The sequence below is a fragment of the Eriocheir sinensis genome, chromosome 49 (genome assembly GCF_024679095.1).
Source record: "Eriocheir sinensis breed Jianghai 21 chromosome 49, ASM2467909v1, whole genome shotgun sequence".
NCBI lineage: Eukaryota > Metazoa > Arthropoda > Malacostraca > Decapoda > Varunidae > Eriocheir > Eriocheir sinensis.
In genome coordinates this window covers 4,810,204-4,826,613 of record NC_066557.1, presented here as the reverse complement: position 1 = coordinate 4,826,613, position 16,410 = coordinate 4,810,204, and the positions used below count along the sequence as shown (strand labels likewise).

The window sequence follows — 16,410 nt, the reverse complement described above, 5'->3', positions numbered from 1 at the left end:
CTCCATCTCTTTCCACAGGTGACCTCAGCAGGGGCTAAAGAAGAGGTCAGCCAGCTCACACAAGAGGGCTACCGCGTCATACTGAGTGACTCCGATGCTTGGGACTTGAGCTGCGGCCACGGGGACCCTTACGGCGAAGGTGCTGGGTCCTGCGGGGCGTACAGGGGCTGGCAGGCCATGTACGGGGACCACTTGGCGCAGGGTAAAGAGCCGGGGCAAGTGCTGGGGGGCGAGGCGCTGCTGTGGACTCACCAGGTGGATGATTCTAACCTGGACGCCAAGGTGAGTGTTGCCCGAGTGACAGGTGGGGTGGGGCACTGGGGCAAGTGTACATAGAGGTGTAGTAGTAGTAGTAGTAGTAGTAATAGTAGTAGTAGTAGTAGTAGTAGTAGTAGTAGTAGTAGTAGTAGTAGTAGTAGCAGTAGTAGTAGAAGTAGTAGTAAGAGTAGTAGTAGTAGTAGTAAGAGTAGTAGTAAAAGGTCAGGGTTGGACTCATAGCAAAGATTTTAAGTTAGAAAAGCTAGATTTGATAAACACATTGCCCAAAAATCGGTTTACTTATAAATCACTGAATGAGAACAAGCTTGGTAGTCCTGTGATGAGGGCTGATGCGATAGACACCTTAAAAAAAAAAAAAAAAGTCATGGAGAGGAACGATGGATGGCGTTTGGTTTACAGAAGCTGCCGTTTGAAGTCCAATTGCCTGGCCTCTTGCAGACTCCTTATGTTCTTGTTTTATGCTCCTGTATGGATGGAAGGTGGGTGAGATGGGGTGGATGTGAGGTCAGGGAAAGTGAGTATAAGGGAAATGACAGATATTGTAAGTTCCTCACCAACGACTGTTGCTTAAATTACAGGCTCACGGAGTAGAGGGTAAAGTTTTGAACTGGGTCAAGGCGTGGCTTAGCAATAGGAAGCAAAGAGTGCAAATCAATGGTAAAAGATCTGACTGGGGATGTGTTACGAGTGGGGTCCCACAAGGTTCGGTATTAGGTCCACTTTTGTTTATTATTTATATCAATGACTTAGACACAGGAATTAGTAGTGATGTTAGTAAATTTGCAGATGATACCAAGATCGGTAGAGTAATTGAGTCGGATCAGGACGCTAGTATTCTCCAAGGTGAACTCAACAGATTATATGACTGGGCGGATAAATGGCAGATGGAGTTCAATGTGGGAAGTGCAGTATTATGAGTGTAGGAACAACCCTCACATAACTATTGTAAATGACACTCTCATAAGTAGGTCTGGGTGCGAGAGGGATTTAGGGGTCTTGGTGAGCTCTGATCTCCGTCCAAGGGCACAATGCATTCAAGCTAGAAATCGAGCTAATAGGGTACTGGGATTTATTTCAAGGAGCGTAAGCAACAGAAGCCCCGAAGTCTTCCTCAAACTATATTTAGCATTAGTTAGACCTCATCTTGACTATGCGGTTCAGTTCTAGTCACCCTACTATAGAATGGATATCAAAATGTTAGAATCGGTGCAGAGGAGGATGACCAAGATGATTCAGGGGTTGAGAAACTTGCCATACGAGGAAAGACTCAAACAGTTAAACTTGCATTCTCTAGAAAGGCGAAGGGTGCGTGGAGACATGATCGAGGTTTATAAATGGATGAAGGGCTTTAATAAGGGAGACATTCATAAGGTTTTGTTGGTAAGAGAACCGGGTAGGACACGAAGTAACGGGTTTAAACTGGATAAATTCAGATTCAACAGGGACATAGGTAAAAATTGGTTTACTAACAGGGTGGTGGATGAGTGGAACAGGCTTAGCAGTCATGTGGTGAGTGCCAATACAATTGTCACATTCAAAAATAGACTAGATAAATTCATGGACAGCGATATTAGGTGGGGTTAGATACACGGGAGCTTAGGGTCAAAGGAGCTGCCTCGTACAGGCCTACCGGCCTCTTGTAGACTCCTGCGTTCTTATGTTCTTATGTTCTTATGTACCATGTATTTGTTTAATTAATACATCTCTCTCTCTCTCTCTCTCTCTCTCTCTCTCTCTCTCTCTCTCTCTCTCTCTCTCTCTCTCTCTCTCTCTCTCTCTCTCTCTCTCTCTCTCTCTCTCTCTGTGTTCGTGTGTGTGTGTGTGTGTGTGTGTGTGTGTGTGTGTGTGTGTATGGTGCACAGGTGTGGCCTCGCGCGGCAGCTGTGGCGGAGCGTTTGTGGACCAACCCATCCGACGGCTGGCGTGACGCAGAGGCTCGCTTCATCCACCGGCAGCGGCTAGTGCGGCGCGGCGTGCAGGCTGAGCGAGTCCAGCCTCAGTGGTGCCACCAGAACGAGGGGCTGTGCTACAAATAGTGCCACTGCCGATGTGCCTGTACCAGACGAAGGGCACTCACCTACACAGTGCTAACAGATATGCCAATCAGGAGGTGCCAACAGTGCCTGAGAGTGCCATGCAAGTTAAGGGGAGCGGAGACAGTGTGTCCCTGTATTGTGAGTGCCAGGGTGAGTTGAGGGTATTAAGGGGAGGGTTAGGGAAGGCTAGGGTGGGGAGGGGTAGGGTAGGGGGTAAGGAAGGTGGGTGGGGAGGGAGGACTCCAGCTGTGCATGGAGAGCTGTAATCATAAATGTTTGTGGCAATGTTTGTTGTGTCACGTCGGATGTTTTGGTGCCACTCTTAGGGCCAGCACCACAGTCCAGCAGCGTCATTGTAAGCACCCAATCCGAACTAAATTCTCCATAGCGGTCAGGTTTACTGCTCACCTCCAGATATTAGAGAGATTACCTGTATCGTTTCCTCAGATTTCTTACATTCTTAATTATCATCGAACACTACACAGGGAATTAAATTTTGTAGTATTTTGTGTTTGGTGTGGGAGCTTACAAACCCGTCGAGTCGAACTGTGAAACTGGTCCTTGGTAAGTGTCGTACCCAGGCCTATATTCTCAAACATTTCGGCCCTCGCACACCCACATTTAATAAAGCTTTCTCAGAGCTTGTGGACCTTCTCATGGGTAATATTATGAGCAAAGTGATATTTTGACAAGGCTTTCGGAATAAGGCCCCTTCACACGAGCGGTTGTCTCCCGTGCGGTTCGTCTGCAGCAGTGCTCAGAATACTTGTCAGTTTGTCGAGACTTGTTTGTTTGTTCGAGATGAAGGACATAAAGAAGAGAGTGATCTCTGTGTACATAATGAACAGGGTGTTCAAGAAGAAGCGACTGCCTGAATGATGGACCCACCCAATACAAAGCCCTAGGCTCCTTTAAGGAGCATTCTATACATTATATTCTAACCTGTAAGCTTAAAAAGAAAAGTTTTTCAATTATTTCCGCATGTCATCATCTACATTTGAAGAACTTGTGAGCAAAATGAACCTTTGGCACATGTTAACCACGTCTGCCGCTCGGGGAAAAACCGCCCGTGTTTGGGCTCCATAGATTTCTATAGTATTCTGAACCGCCTGGCGCCGCGCGGGTTAGCAGTGGACGCGGCCGGTAAATCACTGCCGCGCGGGAGTTTGAGCCGCGCGGCCAGTGTGTGAAGGGCCTTATTGAACTCACTGATTTCTAAACCGCGCCCGTAAACCGCGCGGGAGAAAACCGCTCGTGTGAAGGGGGCCTATGTGTTGTGAACCAAAAGTGCCTGAGAATGCGGGCCTCAGTGTTTGTGGCCAAGTTTTCTGTATCGTGCCCATAAAGCGATATTTATTATTAGTAGAAAACGTGATCTGTCTGTGTGTTCTTTAGTCCTCACCCTCTCCCCATGACTCAACGAAACACCTGCCGAGACGCGTTGAATTTACCACCTGACTGATTTCTGCCAGGTAACGACACACTCGATGATGATGATGATGATGATGGTGGTGGAGGTGGTGGCTTGTAGTTGAATAATAACTTTTTTTTTTGTAAAATGATGACAGTTTATTTTAGTATGATCAAGATGACTTACGGCATGATGACGATGACTTAGTGTGGTGATGATGGTGATGACTTTTAGTGTGATGATGATGACCAAGTGTGATGATGACGATGACTATGTGATGATGACGATAACTTTTAGTGTGATGATAACGTTGACGGTGTGATGATGACGATGACTTTTAGTGTGATGATTACTATGACTAATTGTGATGATGATGATGACTTAAGTGTAATGATTGCGATGATTTTTAGTGTGGTGACTTTGACTAAGTGTGATGATGACGACGACTTAGTGTGATGATGACGATAACTTATTATGATGATAACGATGACTTGATATGATGATGGGGATGACTTTTAGTGAGACTGACGATGCCTTTTAGTGTGATGATAGCGATGACTAAGTGTGATGATGGCAATGACTTATAGTGTGATGATAACGATGACGGTGATGATGACGATAACTAAGTGTGATGATGACGATGACAGGGTGATGATGACGATGACTTATAGTGTGATGATGACGATGACAAAGTGTGATGATGACGATGACAGGGTGATGATGACGATGACAGGGTGATGATGACGATGACAGGGTGATGATGACGATGACAAGTTGATGATGATGATGACAGGGTGATGATGACGATGACTTATTGTGTGATGATGACGATGACAGGGTGATGATGATGATGACTTATAGTGTGATGATGACGATGACAGGGTGATGATGACGATGACAAAGTGTGATGATGACGATGACAGGGTGATGATGACGATGACAGGGTGATGATGACGATGACTAAGTGTAATGATGACGATGACAGGGGTGATGACATGACGTGTGATGGACGATGACGGGTTCGATGATGACGATGACTTATTGTGTGATGATGACGATGACGGGGTGATGATGACAATGACAGGGTGATGACGATGATGACGGTGATGAAGACGATGACAAGTGAATCATGAACGACTTCCGGGGTGATGATGACGATGACAGGGTGATGATGATGATGACAGGGTGATGATGACGATGACAGGGTGATGATGACGATGACAAGTTGATGATGATGACGATGACAGGGCCGATGATGACGATGACTTATTGTGATGATGACGATGACAGGGTGATGATGATGATGACAACGTAATGATGAAAAAAAAAAAGTGTGTGATAATGGTGATGACAGTGTGATGATGACGATGACTTAGCGTGGTGATGACAATGGCATTTAATGTGATGATGACGATGACTAAGTGTGATAAAGATGATGACTTAGTGTGATGATGACGATGACTTTTAATGTGATGATGGTGATGATAATTAAGTGTGATGATGGTGATGAAGAGTACTAAGTGTGATGATGATGATGATGACTAACTTTGATGACAATGATGACTAAGTGTGATAATGATGGCGATGGATTTGTGTGATGATGAAAAGTACAGTGTGATGGTGACGATGGCTTTTAGTGTGATGATTACCTTTAGCATGATGATGACTTAGTGTGAATATGACTATGACGGTATGATGACGATAGTTTCTAGCCTTCAGGCACAGGTTTCACACTGCCGACCATGTTGAGGATGACGAAGATGATGACAGGATGAAAAAATATAAGAAAAAAGGATTGTGACGCCAACTTAGAAATTGATAAACTCTGAAGAATTAAGACATTACCACGGAATTTTTTATAACAGACTTGAGACTTGGGGTTTCTGTTATTATTATTATTATTATTATTATTATTATTATTATTATTATTATTATTATTATTATTATTATTATTATTATTATTTGTCCGGTTCCTGTGGAAAGTGAAATTTAAAGTCAGTGAAATTTAAAGTCAGTGAAATTGAAAGTCTGTCAGATCAGAGAAAGTAGCTCAGACAACTTAGAGGCTAACCAGGCTAACCAGGTGTATCTAATTTGAAATGACAGGTGAGAGAAGGACTCCCGTTGCAAGGAAACGTTAGGAAGGAAAACAAACGAGCAGAGCAGTGTAGAAGAAAGTGATGATTGATAGGAAGGGATGTATAAAATAGAAGTATAATAAAGGGAAAATAAAGAGAATATAACCTTATATGGAAGGAAGGAGAGAAAGAGAAAGCGAGAGTGAGGCAGACTTGTTTAGAAAGGAAATAAAATGGAAGGAACAAGAATAAATTAATTGTTTAGAGAGGAAAAGTAGAAAGTAAAAAAGAGAAAACGGTGAAAGAAAGAGTAATATAGATATTAGAAAAGCAAGGCAAGAGGGGAAAAAAAGTAAAGGAAGCAAAATAGCGTAAGGACTGGGATTAAAAAGAGAAAAGGGAAAGACAAAATGGAGAAGGAAAGTAAACGAAAGAAAAGAAAAAGAACCAGTATTGAAAGTAAAGAAGATTGGAAACGGGACAGAAAAGGTATTTAAATATATATAGAACTTCCCAAATGAACACCACTGAGTGCCAGGATTCGAACCCGGGCCTTCTGACTAGAACCACCGATGGTGGTCTGGTCGGTATGCTGCCCTGACTTCTAGTCAGAAGGCCCGGGTTCGAATCCTGGCACTCAGTGGTGCTCATTTGGGATGTTTTTCACTATGTTAATACAGTTTCTCTGATATATATAGAAGTTCTTAATGAAGGCAAATAATATATAGAGCTAATATTAGAAGCAAAATAATTATATAAACGAAAGTGAGGATTGAGTGAAAAGAGAGGAAAGGAGACAGACATTTACAAACCCCTAAAATTATAAACGACGTGAACACAAAACCAGACGAATGAAGTCAAGACACGTGAGAACAAAGAGTAAAGGACATATATCACTAATTAGACTCTCACAGGTAAGTGCATGGCGAAAGGTTGGTCACGATTCTACCTGGAGAAGGAAAGGTCAGGGGGAGAGGGCTTGTGAAAGTGTGTGTGTGTGTGTGTGTGTGTGAGAGAGAGAGAAAGAGAGAGAGAGAGGGCGTGTGCGTGTGTGTGTCTCTGTGTGTGTGTGTGTATGTGTGTGTGTGTGTGTGTATGTGTGTGTGTGTGTGTGTGTGATGTGAGGTATACCGGGAATCCAAATTCACGGAAGAAAGGTATAAAAAATAATATAGGAAAGAAACGCAAATGGAAAATAACAAAGAAAACTGCTCGAGACAAAATCGAAAGTTTGTCTGGGAGAAAGAGGAGGAGGAGTGGAGGCCGAGATAACGAGAAATATAGACAAAAAAAATAGTTCCTATGTTGAGAGAGAAAGCGAAAGTTTGTCTGGTGGGAGGAGGAGGAACACAAAGTAACATAACGGAAGAACAAACAACAGCAGACCTGATGGTCCTAACGAGGCTATTTGTGACAAGCTACACTAACTATCTAATCAAAGGTGGAAGATAAAGGACAGCAAAGGCGAAGGCTCCTCCCCACACCCCTCCCCCATCCCTTCAGCCAAAGCTGGCAAGAAAGGAAAAAGAACCATGCAGCATGGAAAAACAGCATGGTGGAGGAGGAGGAGTGGATGCAGAGATGACGAGAAATATAGACATGAATAAAGTGTGTGTGCGTGTGTGTGTGCGTGTGTGTGTGTGTGTGTGTGTGTGTGTGTGTGTGTGTTGTGTGTGTATGTTGTGTGTGTGTGTGTGTGTGTGTGTGTGTGTGTGTGTGTGTGTGTGTGTGTGTGTGTGTGTGTGTGTGTGTGTGTTGTGTGGTATGTGTGTGTGTGTGCGTGTGTGTGTGTGTGTGTTCAACTGCTCCTCGGCACTTTCAGTAACGGATTGGGGTTCGCACAGAGAGGACGTGGTTAGCTCAGGTGCTGCAGGTAAGAGTGGACGTACTACCTGTTGTTATCACCTGAGTCAGCGTGTTTTTTTAAGTTCTGTTTATGTACCTGTGTTTTTTTTTGTGTGTGTCTATAGATTTACCGGTTATGTTATATAGGCAGTTTCAAGTCAGGTAAATATGCAGACAGATACAGACGTACGTGACATTTCACCATACTTGCTGTTCTAGAATACAGAAAAGCAGGTCATCATATGCTGGTTCAATTTTTTGAATGCTCGTGTGTTCATACATTCGCAGATAGGATGCCGTATACAGCGTTTTACTGAAGTAAGGATAGATACACGAACACAGGTGCTTTCCGCCGTATGAATAAATACACAATATTCCTTGTTAGCATGTAAATTAGCACATCACATTTTTTAAAGTTTTTGTATTATATGTGTACAGTTTCAAGCGTAGATATATATAGACACATGCACGCAAATTACTCGCCAACCTTTAAATACAAACACAGCATTCCTTATCATTATAGAAAGTGGTTTATTACGATTTGAATTTTTCCCCAGTGTGATTTCTGATATATACAGCTTCAGACATGGACGCGCGTGCGCGGGCACACACACACACACACACACACACACACACACACACACACACACAACCCTCTGAACGTTAACACATATCACATTTGAGTACTCACACCTTATTCCTTCTACATGGGGTATAGTACATTCTACATCAGGGGTTCCCAAACTTTTTGTTCCTCAGTACCCTTAGACTCTTTTTATAGGTTCCCATGTACCCCTAACACTAAAAATTAAGCTTGATAGTAAAAAAGGACATTTAAATATTTTGATATTTTAAGTTTATTAGAGTCTTCATGTTTAGATTACATAGGCATCTTAAATAATGAAAACAGAAATAAAGCAATTACTAAGGTAAGATATACTAATCAACACAAAGAAAATGAGAAAAGTGCAATCTGAGTGCAGATTACAACACCATGTATTGTGCAAGTAATTGTTTCCTTCAGACCAAATGTACCCCCTGAAACGTGCAAATGTACCCCTGGGGGTACATGTACCCCAGTTTGGGAACCCCTGTAATCTACATGATTTATATTGTCTTCAGTTTCAGACACATTCACACAAATACTTTCCCCGTTTATTCTGGGAAGCCTTTTAGGACAGGTATTGTTTGGGCAGCTTGTTGCAGGCTTTTTTCTGTATGTTTCATTTTTTAGCGGCTTATCCTTTAAATACAAACACAATATTCTTTATCTGTCTTATTTATCGTAAATATATATTATAAAATTGGACAGATAGTCTCGTCCCTCAAAATACTGCCATAACATTCCTTCTCAGCGTGTTGCGGGAACTTGCTTTATATCTCATTTCAGCCATGATCTGTTTTACTTTATCCTAAAATATAAACATAAAAAATTACCTACACAGATACTCTCCATTCTGTCCACTGTACCTTTTTTTTTTCCTCCTGTTCATTTTTAGTTTTCCAAGACCGTGCTCAGATTACTATATACATATATAACATCATGATCTATATATATATATATATATATATATATATATATATATATATATATATATATATATATATATATATATATATATATATATATATATATATATATATATATATATATATATATATATATATATATATATATATATATATATATATATATATATATATATATATATATATATATATATATATATATATATATATATATATATATATATATATATATATATATATATATATATATATATATATATATATATATATATATATATATATATATATATATATATATATATATATATATACACTTAACGACTTAACAACTCAAGGCTGGAGGCTGCAGAACGCTTAGCCTCGGACCTTACTATTATTTCCAATAGGGACAAGAAGAACCTGGTGTCCTTTAACGCCTCAAAAACACAGTTTCTCCACCTATCCACTCGACACAATCTTCCAAACAATTATCCCTTGTGCTTTGACAACACCCAGCTATCACCTTCCTCAACACTAAACATCCTTGGTCTATCCTTAACTCAAAATCTCAACTGGAAACTTCATATCTCATCTCTTACTAAATCAGCTTCCTCGAGGCTGGGCGTTCTGTACCGTCTCCGCCAGTTCTTCTCCCCTGCACAGTTGCTGTCCATATACAGGGGCCTTGTCCGCCCTCGTATGGAGTATGCATCTTATGTGGGGGCTCCACCACACAGCTCTTCTGGACAGAGTGGAGGCTAAGGTTCTTCGTCTCATCAGCTCTCCTCCTCATACTGATAGTCTTCTACCTCTTAAATTCCGCCGCAATGTTGCCTCTCTTTCTATCTTCTATCGATATTTCCACGCTGACTGCTCTTCTGAACTTGCTAACTGCATGCCTCCCCCCCTCCCGCGGCCCCGCTGCACTCGACTTTCTACTCATGCTCATCCCTATACTGTCCAAACCCCTTATGCAAGAGTTAACCAGCATCTTCACTCTTTCATCCCTCACGCTGGTAAACTCTGGAACAATCTTCCTTCATCTGTATTTCCTCCTGCCTACGACTTGAACTCTTTCAAGAGGAGGGTATCAGGACACCTCCCGAAACTGACCTATCTTTCGGCCACCTCTTTGGATTCTTTTTAGGAGCAGCGAGTAGCGGGCTTTTTTTTTTTTTATTAATGTTTACTTTTTTGTGCCCTTGAGCTGTCTCCTTTGCTGTAAAAAAAAATATATATATATATATATATATATATATATATATATATATATATATATATATATATATATATATATATATATATATATATATATATATGTATATATATATATATATATATATATATATATATATATATATATATATATATATATATATATATATATATATATATATATATATATATATACATGTATATATATATTATAGTCTTTCAACATTGTCCTCTGTTTTCATTAAGCCACACGATGTTGAGGGAATCCTTTCTTATACATGAATTTCTGTCGACTTCTGCGTGCCTCCTGTGCGGCAAAAACGGAACAGTTATCATACTTGCTCTCTTCCAGAGTTATCATACTTTCCAGGATTCTCACAGCTGCTCTTTTCCAGGACTCGACTAGAGAGTCAACCTTGGCTTACATGAGTGTGTGATGCGTCGAGCCGCCGCGTCCATGCAGGGGCTGGTGGTGGTGATGGTGGCGGCGGTGGGCGTGGCCGCTCAGGAAACCACCAACGTCAACAATTTCTTCAAGTATGTGGACGTGTGTGTGTGTGTGTGTGTGTGTGTGATTAACCACTGCCTGATCACGAGCTGAACTCGTCATCGCCAGCAAATACCCGCCCGTTTCGATAATCTATATCTGGGTACTGCCGGGGCCTTCACACACAACACTCCCCATCCACCTTGCTCAAGATGGGACAGCGATTATGACGAACTCCAGACACTTTGCCGTTTTTGTCTATTGTGGCCTTGCTATTGCCTCTAGAAGGCTGTAATTTGGCATGTAGCCCCTCTTGGCAATGTAGTTTGACCAGCTCGAAGGATGTTTTGATAACTCGATTCCAGGTTTGTCGTCGAGCCGTCACAAAATAGCCTGTTTTCGGCCCTTTTGCCGCAATTTGGACACGTTCTAGTTTTTTGCTTATACTTTTTTTTTAGTGCTTTCCAATTTTTTTCTGATTATTAATCTGTATTAACAGAGCTTTCATTTGCCACCAAGCACACCTTCCTAGCTTCAGTTGTTTTTGCTTGAGCTCGACCAGAAATCGCGACGAAAATTCGCCGAATCTTACTCATTTCACGCGCCTTGACGAAAAACCTTCCTGACGCCACAAAAATTAATATATCTGCATAAAAAAATCATATATGAACACTTCAATATGTTGACTATCTTGTATTTAAATCATTTTAAGATATCTATATAAAACTTACTATTTTTATATAATCATTTCACTATATAAATCAACCTATATGAAGCGCATTATTATACATGTTTTATTTTATTTTATTTAGTATTCAACCTTATTTCTTCCCATTTATGAATAATACATTTAATTTGCCTTCTTTTGATACCAAATATGTATGTATATATGTATGTATACATACATATATATATACATACATATATATCCAGGAGGAGAGTGTGGATGCGTGTGTGCACCCGTTTTCTCACCTGTCTTCCTGTCTTGCCCTGTCTTCAGGATGCCGGCGCCATGGGGATGGGCGTGCGAGGGCGGCGGGCGCTGCGTCAAGTACGAGGCAGCGGGCCGGCCAAACCTGACCACCCTCAACCAGTGCAAGCTGACGTGCGGGCCCGCGGGGGCGCTCCTGCCCCTGCCCTCCGCCGCCACCATCGGGGACTCTGTGTCTCTGTTCCTGCCGCAGAGCGTGTCCCTCAAGCCCATGTGTCTGCCGGAGGTGTGCCCGGTGCTGCAGGAGGCCTTCGAGGTGTTCCTGGACAGCCTGCAGCGGTACCATCCTGAATACGCCGAGGGTGCCGCGCCGTGGACGGGGCCCTGGGACGCCGCCACGCAGGCCCATAAGCTTGTGGTGGAGGTCGCGGTGCGGGGCCCCGAGACCCACCTCACCCTCGACACGGACGAGTCCTACGACCTGACGGTGGCCACGGCGGGCGGCACCACCACCGCCAGCGTGACCGCCAACACTTTCTTCGGGGCGCGCCACGGTCTGGAGACGCTGAGTCAGCTAGTGGAGTACCATGAGACTGATGACGCCCTCATGGTGGTGACGACGGCGGCGGTGACGGACGCGCCGGCGTTCCCGTACCGCGGGCTGCTGGTGGACACGTCGCGTAACTTCGTGACGGAGGCGGCGCTGCGACGCACGCTGGACGCCATGGCCGCCAGCAAGCTCAACACGCTCCACTGGCACATCACCGACTCACACTCCTTCCCGCTGGCCCTGGACACGCTGCCCAACATGGCCTACTACGGCGCCTACTCCCCCAGACAGGTGTACACGCCCGCCCAGGTGCGCCGCCTCGTCCAGTACGCGCGCGTGCGCGGCGTGCGCCTGTTGCCCGAGTTGGACGCGCCCGCGCACGTCGGCAATGGCTGGCAGTGGGCCGAGAAGGAGGAGGGGCTGGGTAGGCTGGCCGTGTGCGTCAACCAGGTGTGTGTGTGTGTGTGTGTGTGTGTGCGTGTGTATTTACCTATTTGTTTTTTTTCCTATTTGTAGTATACAGGGCCTGAGCTTAAACTCAGATAGTCATATCTCCCAATCTATATTAGTCCAACTTCTCTTTCATTGTATGGACACTGTGTGTGTGTGTGTGTGTGTGTGTGTACTATGAAAAACAAGTAGAGCTTCCCACGTGTCCCTTTGACGTATCGTTTCCTGTTCCCCGTAGGAGCCCTGGCAGGAGTTCTGCGTGGAGCCTCCGTGTGGCCAGCTTAACCTTGCTAACCCCGCCATATATGACGTGTTGGGGCACATATACCGCGAACTGATCGACATCTTCGCCCCCGTTGACATCTTTCATTATGGCGGCGATGAAGTAAGGGCTGGAGGAGGGAAGTGTACTACATACAAGTGCCAATGTGTCCTGTGTTACCTTTATGAATACCAGTGTTTATCCTCTATCTCTCAGGGCCACCTGTATAAACTACTAGCCTGGACCGTTCTCGAGTCCTCACCCTCTCCCTTCACTCCCCCTCAGGTCAACCTCAAATGCTGGAACACAACGGAGGAGATCGTGACATGGATGACAGCCAACGGACACGGTCTTGATGCTGATGCTTACTACAGGCAGTGGGGGGTGTTCCAGGAGAAGGCGCGGCAGCTGCTGCAGGCGGCTGCTGGGGCTGGACAAGGACACAGGAAGGAGGTGGAGGGCGTCTTGTGGACCTCAGAACTCACAAATCCAGCTCGTCTCAACACCTTCCTCAACTCCTCCCAGTACATCATCCAAATCTGGAGTACCCGACAGGACCCAGTCATCAAGGAGGCCTTGACTAGGGGGTACAGGGTTATCTTCAGTAACCACGACGCCTGGTACTTGGACTGTGGCGCCGGGGCGTGGGTGGGTGAGGGAAACAACTGGTGCAGTCCGTACAAGGGATGGCAAACAATGTACGACAATAGCCCGCATGATATCGCCCTGACCCTTACTGGCTCCTCGCACCCCGGCCAGATTCTCGGTGGTGAAAGTGCAATGTGGACCGAACAAGCGGACACTTCCACTATTGACTCTAAGGTAAGAAGGCGTGGAAGGTGATTGAAGAGCTTGGCTGTACCCACAGAGATTTTGGTTGGCGAAGCTTCCCTCGGGCCCGACCTAATGAGCCCTTCTTCCATTGGCTGTAGGTAATGTTTTCACCTGCCTCCCACATCCCCTGCATGCAATGAGGCACCAAAGCGTGGGCCTGAATGTTAGATGACTGCTTACCTTTGATTAGGAGCTCACCAACCGCATAGGAACATGGGACTCATTTTTCCATTCTTTTCCATTTTCACAAGGAAACACAAAAATATCAAGAGAATACCAAAAAAGAATAGGCCAGTCAGTAAACTCGTCGCAGCTCCAGAGAGATGTTTATTTATCATCCACTCTTTTCATCTGTAACTTTCTGTAACCTCCATAGGCAACGCACTCGTATTTGCATTAGCTATACATCAGCTTAATTTGTTTCCTTCATTCACTACTTTACTGAATATTGTAAAACAGTTCTTGCTCATCTCCTTCCTGAATTTTGAGTACTCCAACTTCTAACCAATATTAATGGTCCTCACTTTTTTTCAGCCTAAATACTTCATCACCTTTCGCCATGTAATCTGTCAAGAACTTTCCCTCCTCGCCCTTCTGAGTGTGTGTTGTCCTGTGCAGGTGTGGCCCCGCGCGGCGGCTGTGGCAGAGCGGCTGTGGACCAACCCGGCCACTGGCTGGCGCGATGCGGAGACTCGCTTCATCCACCACCGCCAGCGGCTGGTGCGGCGCGGCGTGCAGGCGGAACGGATACAGCCTCAGTGGTGCCACCAGAACGAGGGGCTCTGCTATCTATAGTGCCACTCATGACAGCCAGGAGTGCCTTTCCTTCTCACAGTGCCCTTGTAACACTTCTTTCCTCCGAAGTCTGAGGTATAATGATGGGTAAGAAGAGAGGAAAACCTGAGGGAGGGGGATAAGAAAGAAACAAGTAGAAAGGAAAAGAAGTGAAGAAGCGATGATGATTTTAGAGAGAATGTTTATCATTAGTATGTGGAGTCTACACTCTATTATATAAATACATCCTCTCTCTCTCTCTCTCTCTCTCTCTCTCTCTCTCTCTCTCTCTCTCTCTCTCTCTCTCTCTCTCTCTCTCTCTCTCTCTCTCTCTCTCTCTCTCTCTCTTAACAAACAGCGACGGTGCACTAGTGACTGACAGCCAACACGTTGCAAACCTATTAAACAATTACTTTTCCTCGGTGTTTAATAATAACAGTCCTCCCACCACCACCACCAACACCAGTACTAATGTAAATCCCGAGCATGCATTGCCTAACTTTGAAATAAAACCCGATGAAGTCCTTAAAGCCCTCAAATCACTTAAAACAAATAAAAGTCCTGGACCTGACAAAGTATATCCAACTCTGCTGAAAGAAACAAAGAGCGAAATACTCTCCTCCCTCACAACCGTATACAATATGTCCTTGCGACAAGGCATCGTCCCTTCAGATTGGAAAAAGGCTAACGTGACACCGATTTTTAAGAAAGGAGACAAAAAAGTACCAGGTAATTACAGGCCCATTAGTCTAACTTCGGTTGTAGGTAAGCTACTTGAGGGCATAATTAGAGACAAAATTGTGAGTTACCTTGAAAGCCACTCATTAATTGGGGACTCACAACATGGCTTCCGAAACAAAAGATCCTGCCTATCAAACCTATTAAACTTTTATAACGACCTCTTCACTGTTTATGACGTAACCACATCACTGGACGTAGTCTATCTTGATTTCCAGAAAGCGTTTGATAGAGTCCCACATCATAAATTACTTTACAAATTAAAGCAAATAGGTATTGACGGTCAAGTAAACCAATGGATCGCGAATTGGTTGAGCAACAGACAACAAAGAGTAGTGATTGACGGATTTAACTCAGAGTGGGCGCCGGTCACTAGTGGCGTCCCTCAGGGCTCGGTTCTTGGCCCAGTGCTCTTCATTATTTACATCAACGACGTGGATGTTGGACTCAATAATCGCATTAGTAAATTTGCAGACGACACAAAGATTGGTAACTCGGTTCTCACTGACGAAGACAGGCAAAGCCTCCAAGAGGATTTGCACAAAATTTCAGCTTGGTCGGATAGATGGGAGATGCCCTTTAACGTAAGCAAGTGCCAGGTCCTTCAAGTTGGAACGAGGAATAAGAAGTTCGATTACGAAATGCACGGCGTTAAACTCAAAAGCGTTCAATGCGTCAAGGACTTGGGGATCAAAATCGCGTCAAACCTCAAATTCTCACAGCAATGCATCGATGCAGCAAATAAAGCGAACAGAATGTTGGGCTTCATTAAAAGAAACTTTTTATTTAAGAATAAAGATGTAATACTCCCTCTCTACAATAGTTTAGTCAGACCCCACTTGGAATATGCGGTACAATTTTGGTCTCCCCACCATGCAAAGGATATTGCTAAATTAGAAGGTGTTCAGCGTCGGGCAACGAAAATGATCCCTTCCTTGCGCAACAAATGCTACGAAGAAAGGCTTTCTACCCTTAACATGTTCTCTCTTGAGAAACGTCGCCTCCGAGGAA

At 43.9% G+C, this 16,410-nt stretch overlaps 1 protein-coding gene across 5 annotated transcripts in view; it reads left to right on the top strand.

The window, feature by feature from the left end:
- Positions 1-15,079, top strand: part of LOC126981725 (chitooligosaccharidolytic beta-N-acetylglucosaminidase-like) — a 33,308-nt gene extending 18,229 nt beyond the window's left edge. For 2 of the 5 annotated variants that reach the window (XM_050833165.1, XM_050833166.1), the window contains exons 7-10: positions 12,770-12,791; positions 13,030-13,176; positions 13,339-13,875; positions 14,506-15,079. In XM_050833165.1, the coding sequence (XP_050689122.1) occupies positions 12,770-12,791; positions 13,030-13,176; positions 13,339-13,875; positions 14,506-14,682 (883 nt within the window). In that variant the 3' untranslated portion in view covers positions 14,683-15,079. Of the gene's footprint in view, positions 1-18; positions 283-2,141; positions 2,466-7,624; positions 7,678-10,768; positions 10,911-11,860; positions 12,792-13,029; positions 13,177-13,338; positions 13,876-14,505 lie in introns of those variants that run through there. The other 3 variants (XM_050833167.1, XM_050833168.1, XM_050833170.1) reach the window with 3 other exon arrangements.
- The last annotated feature ends 1,331 nt before the right edge of the window (positions 15,080-16,410 follow it).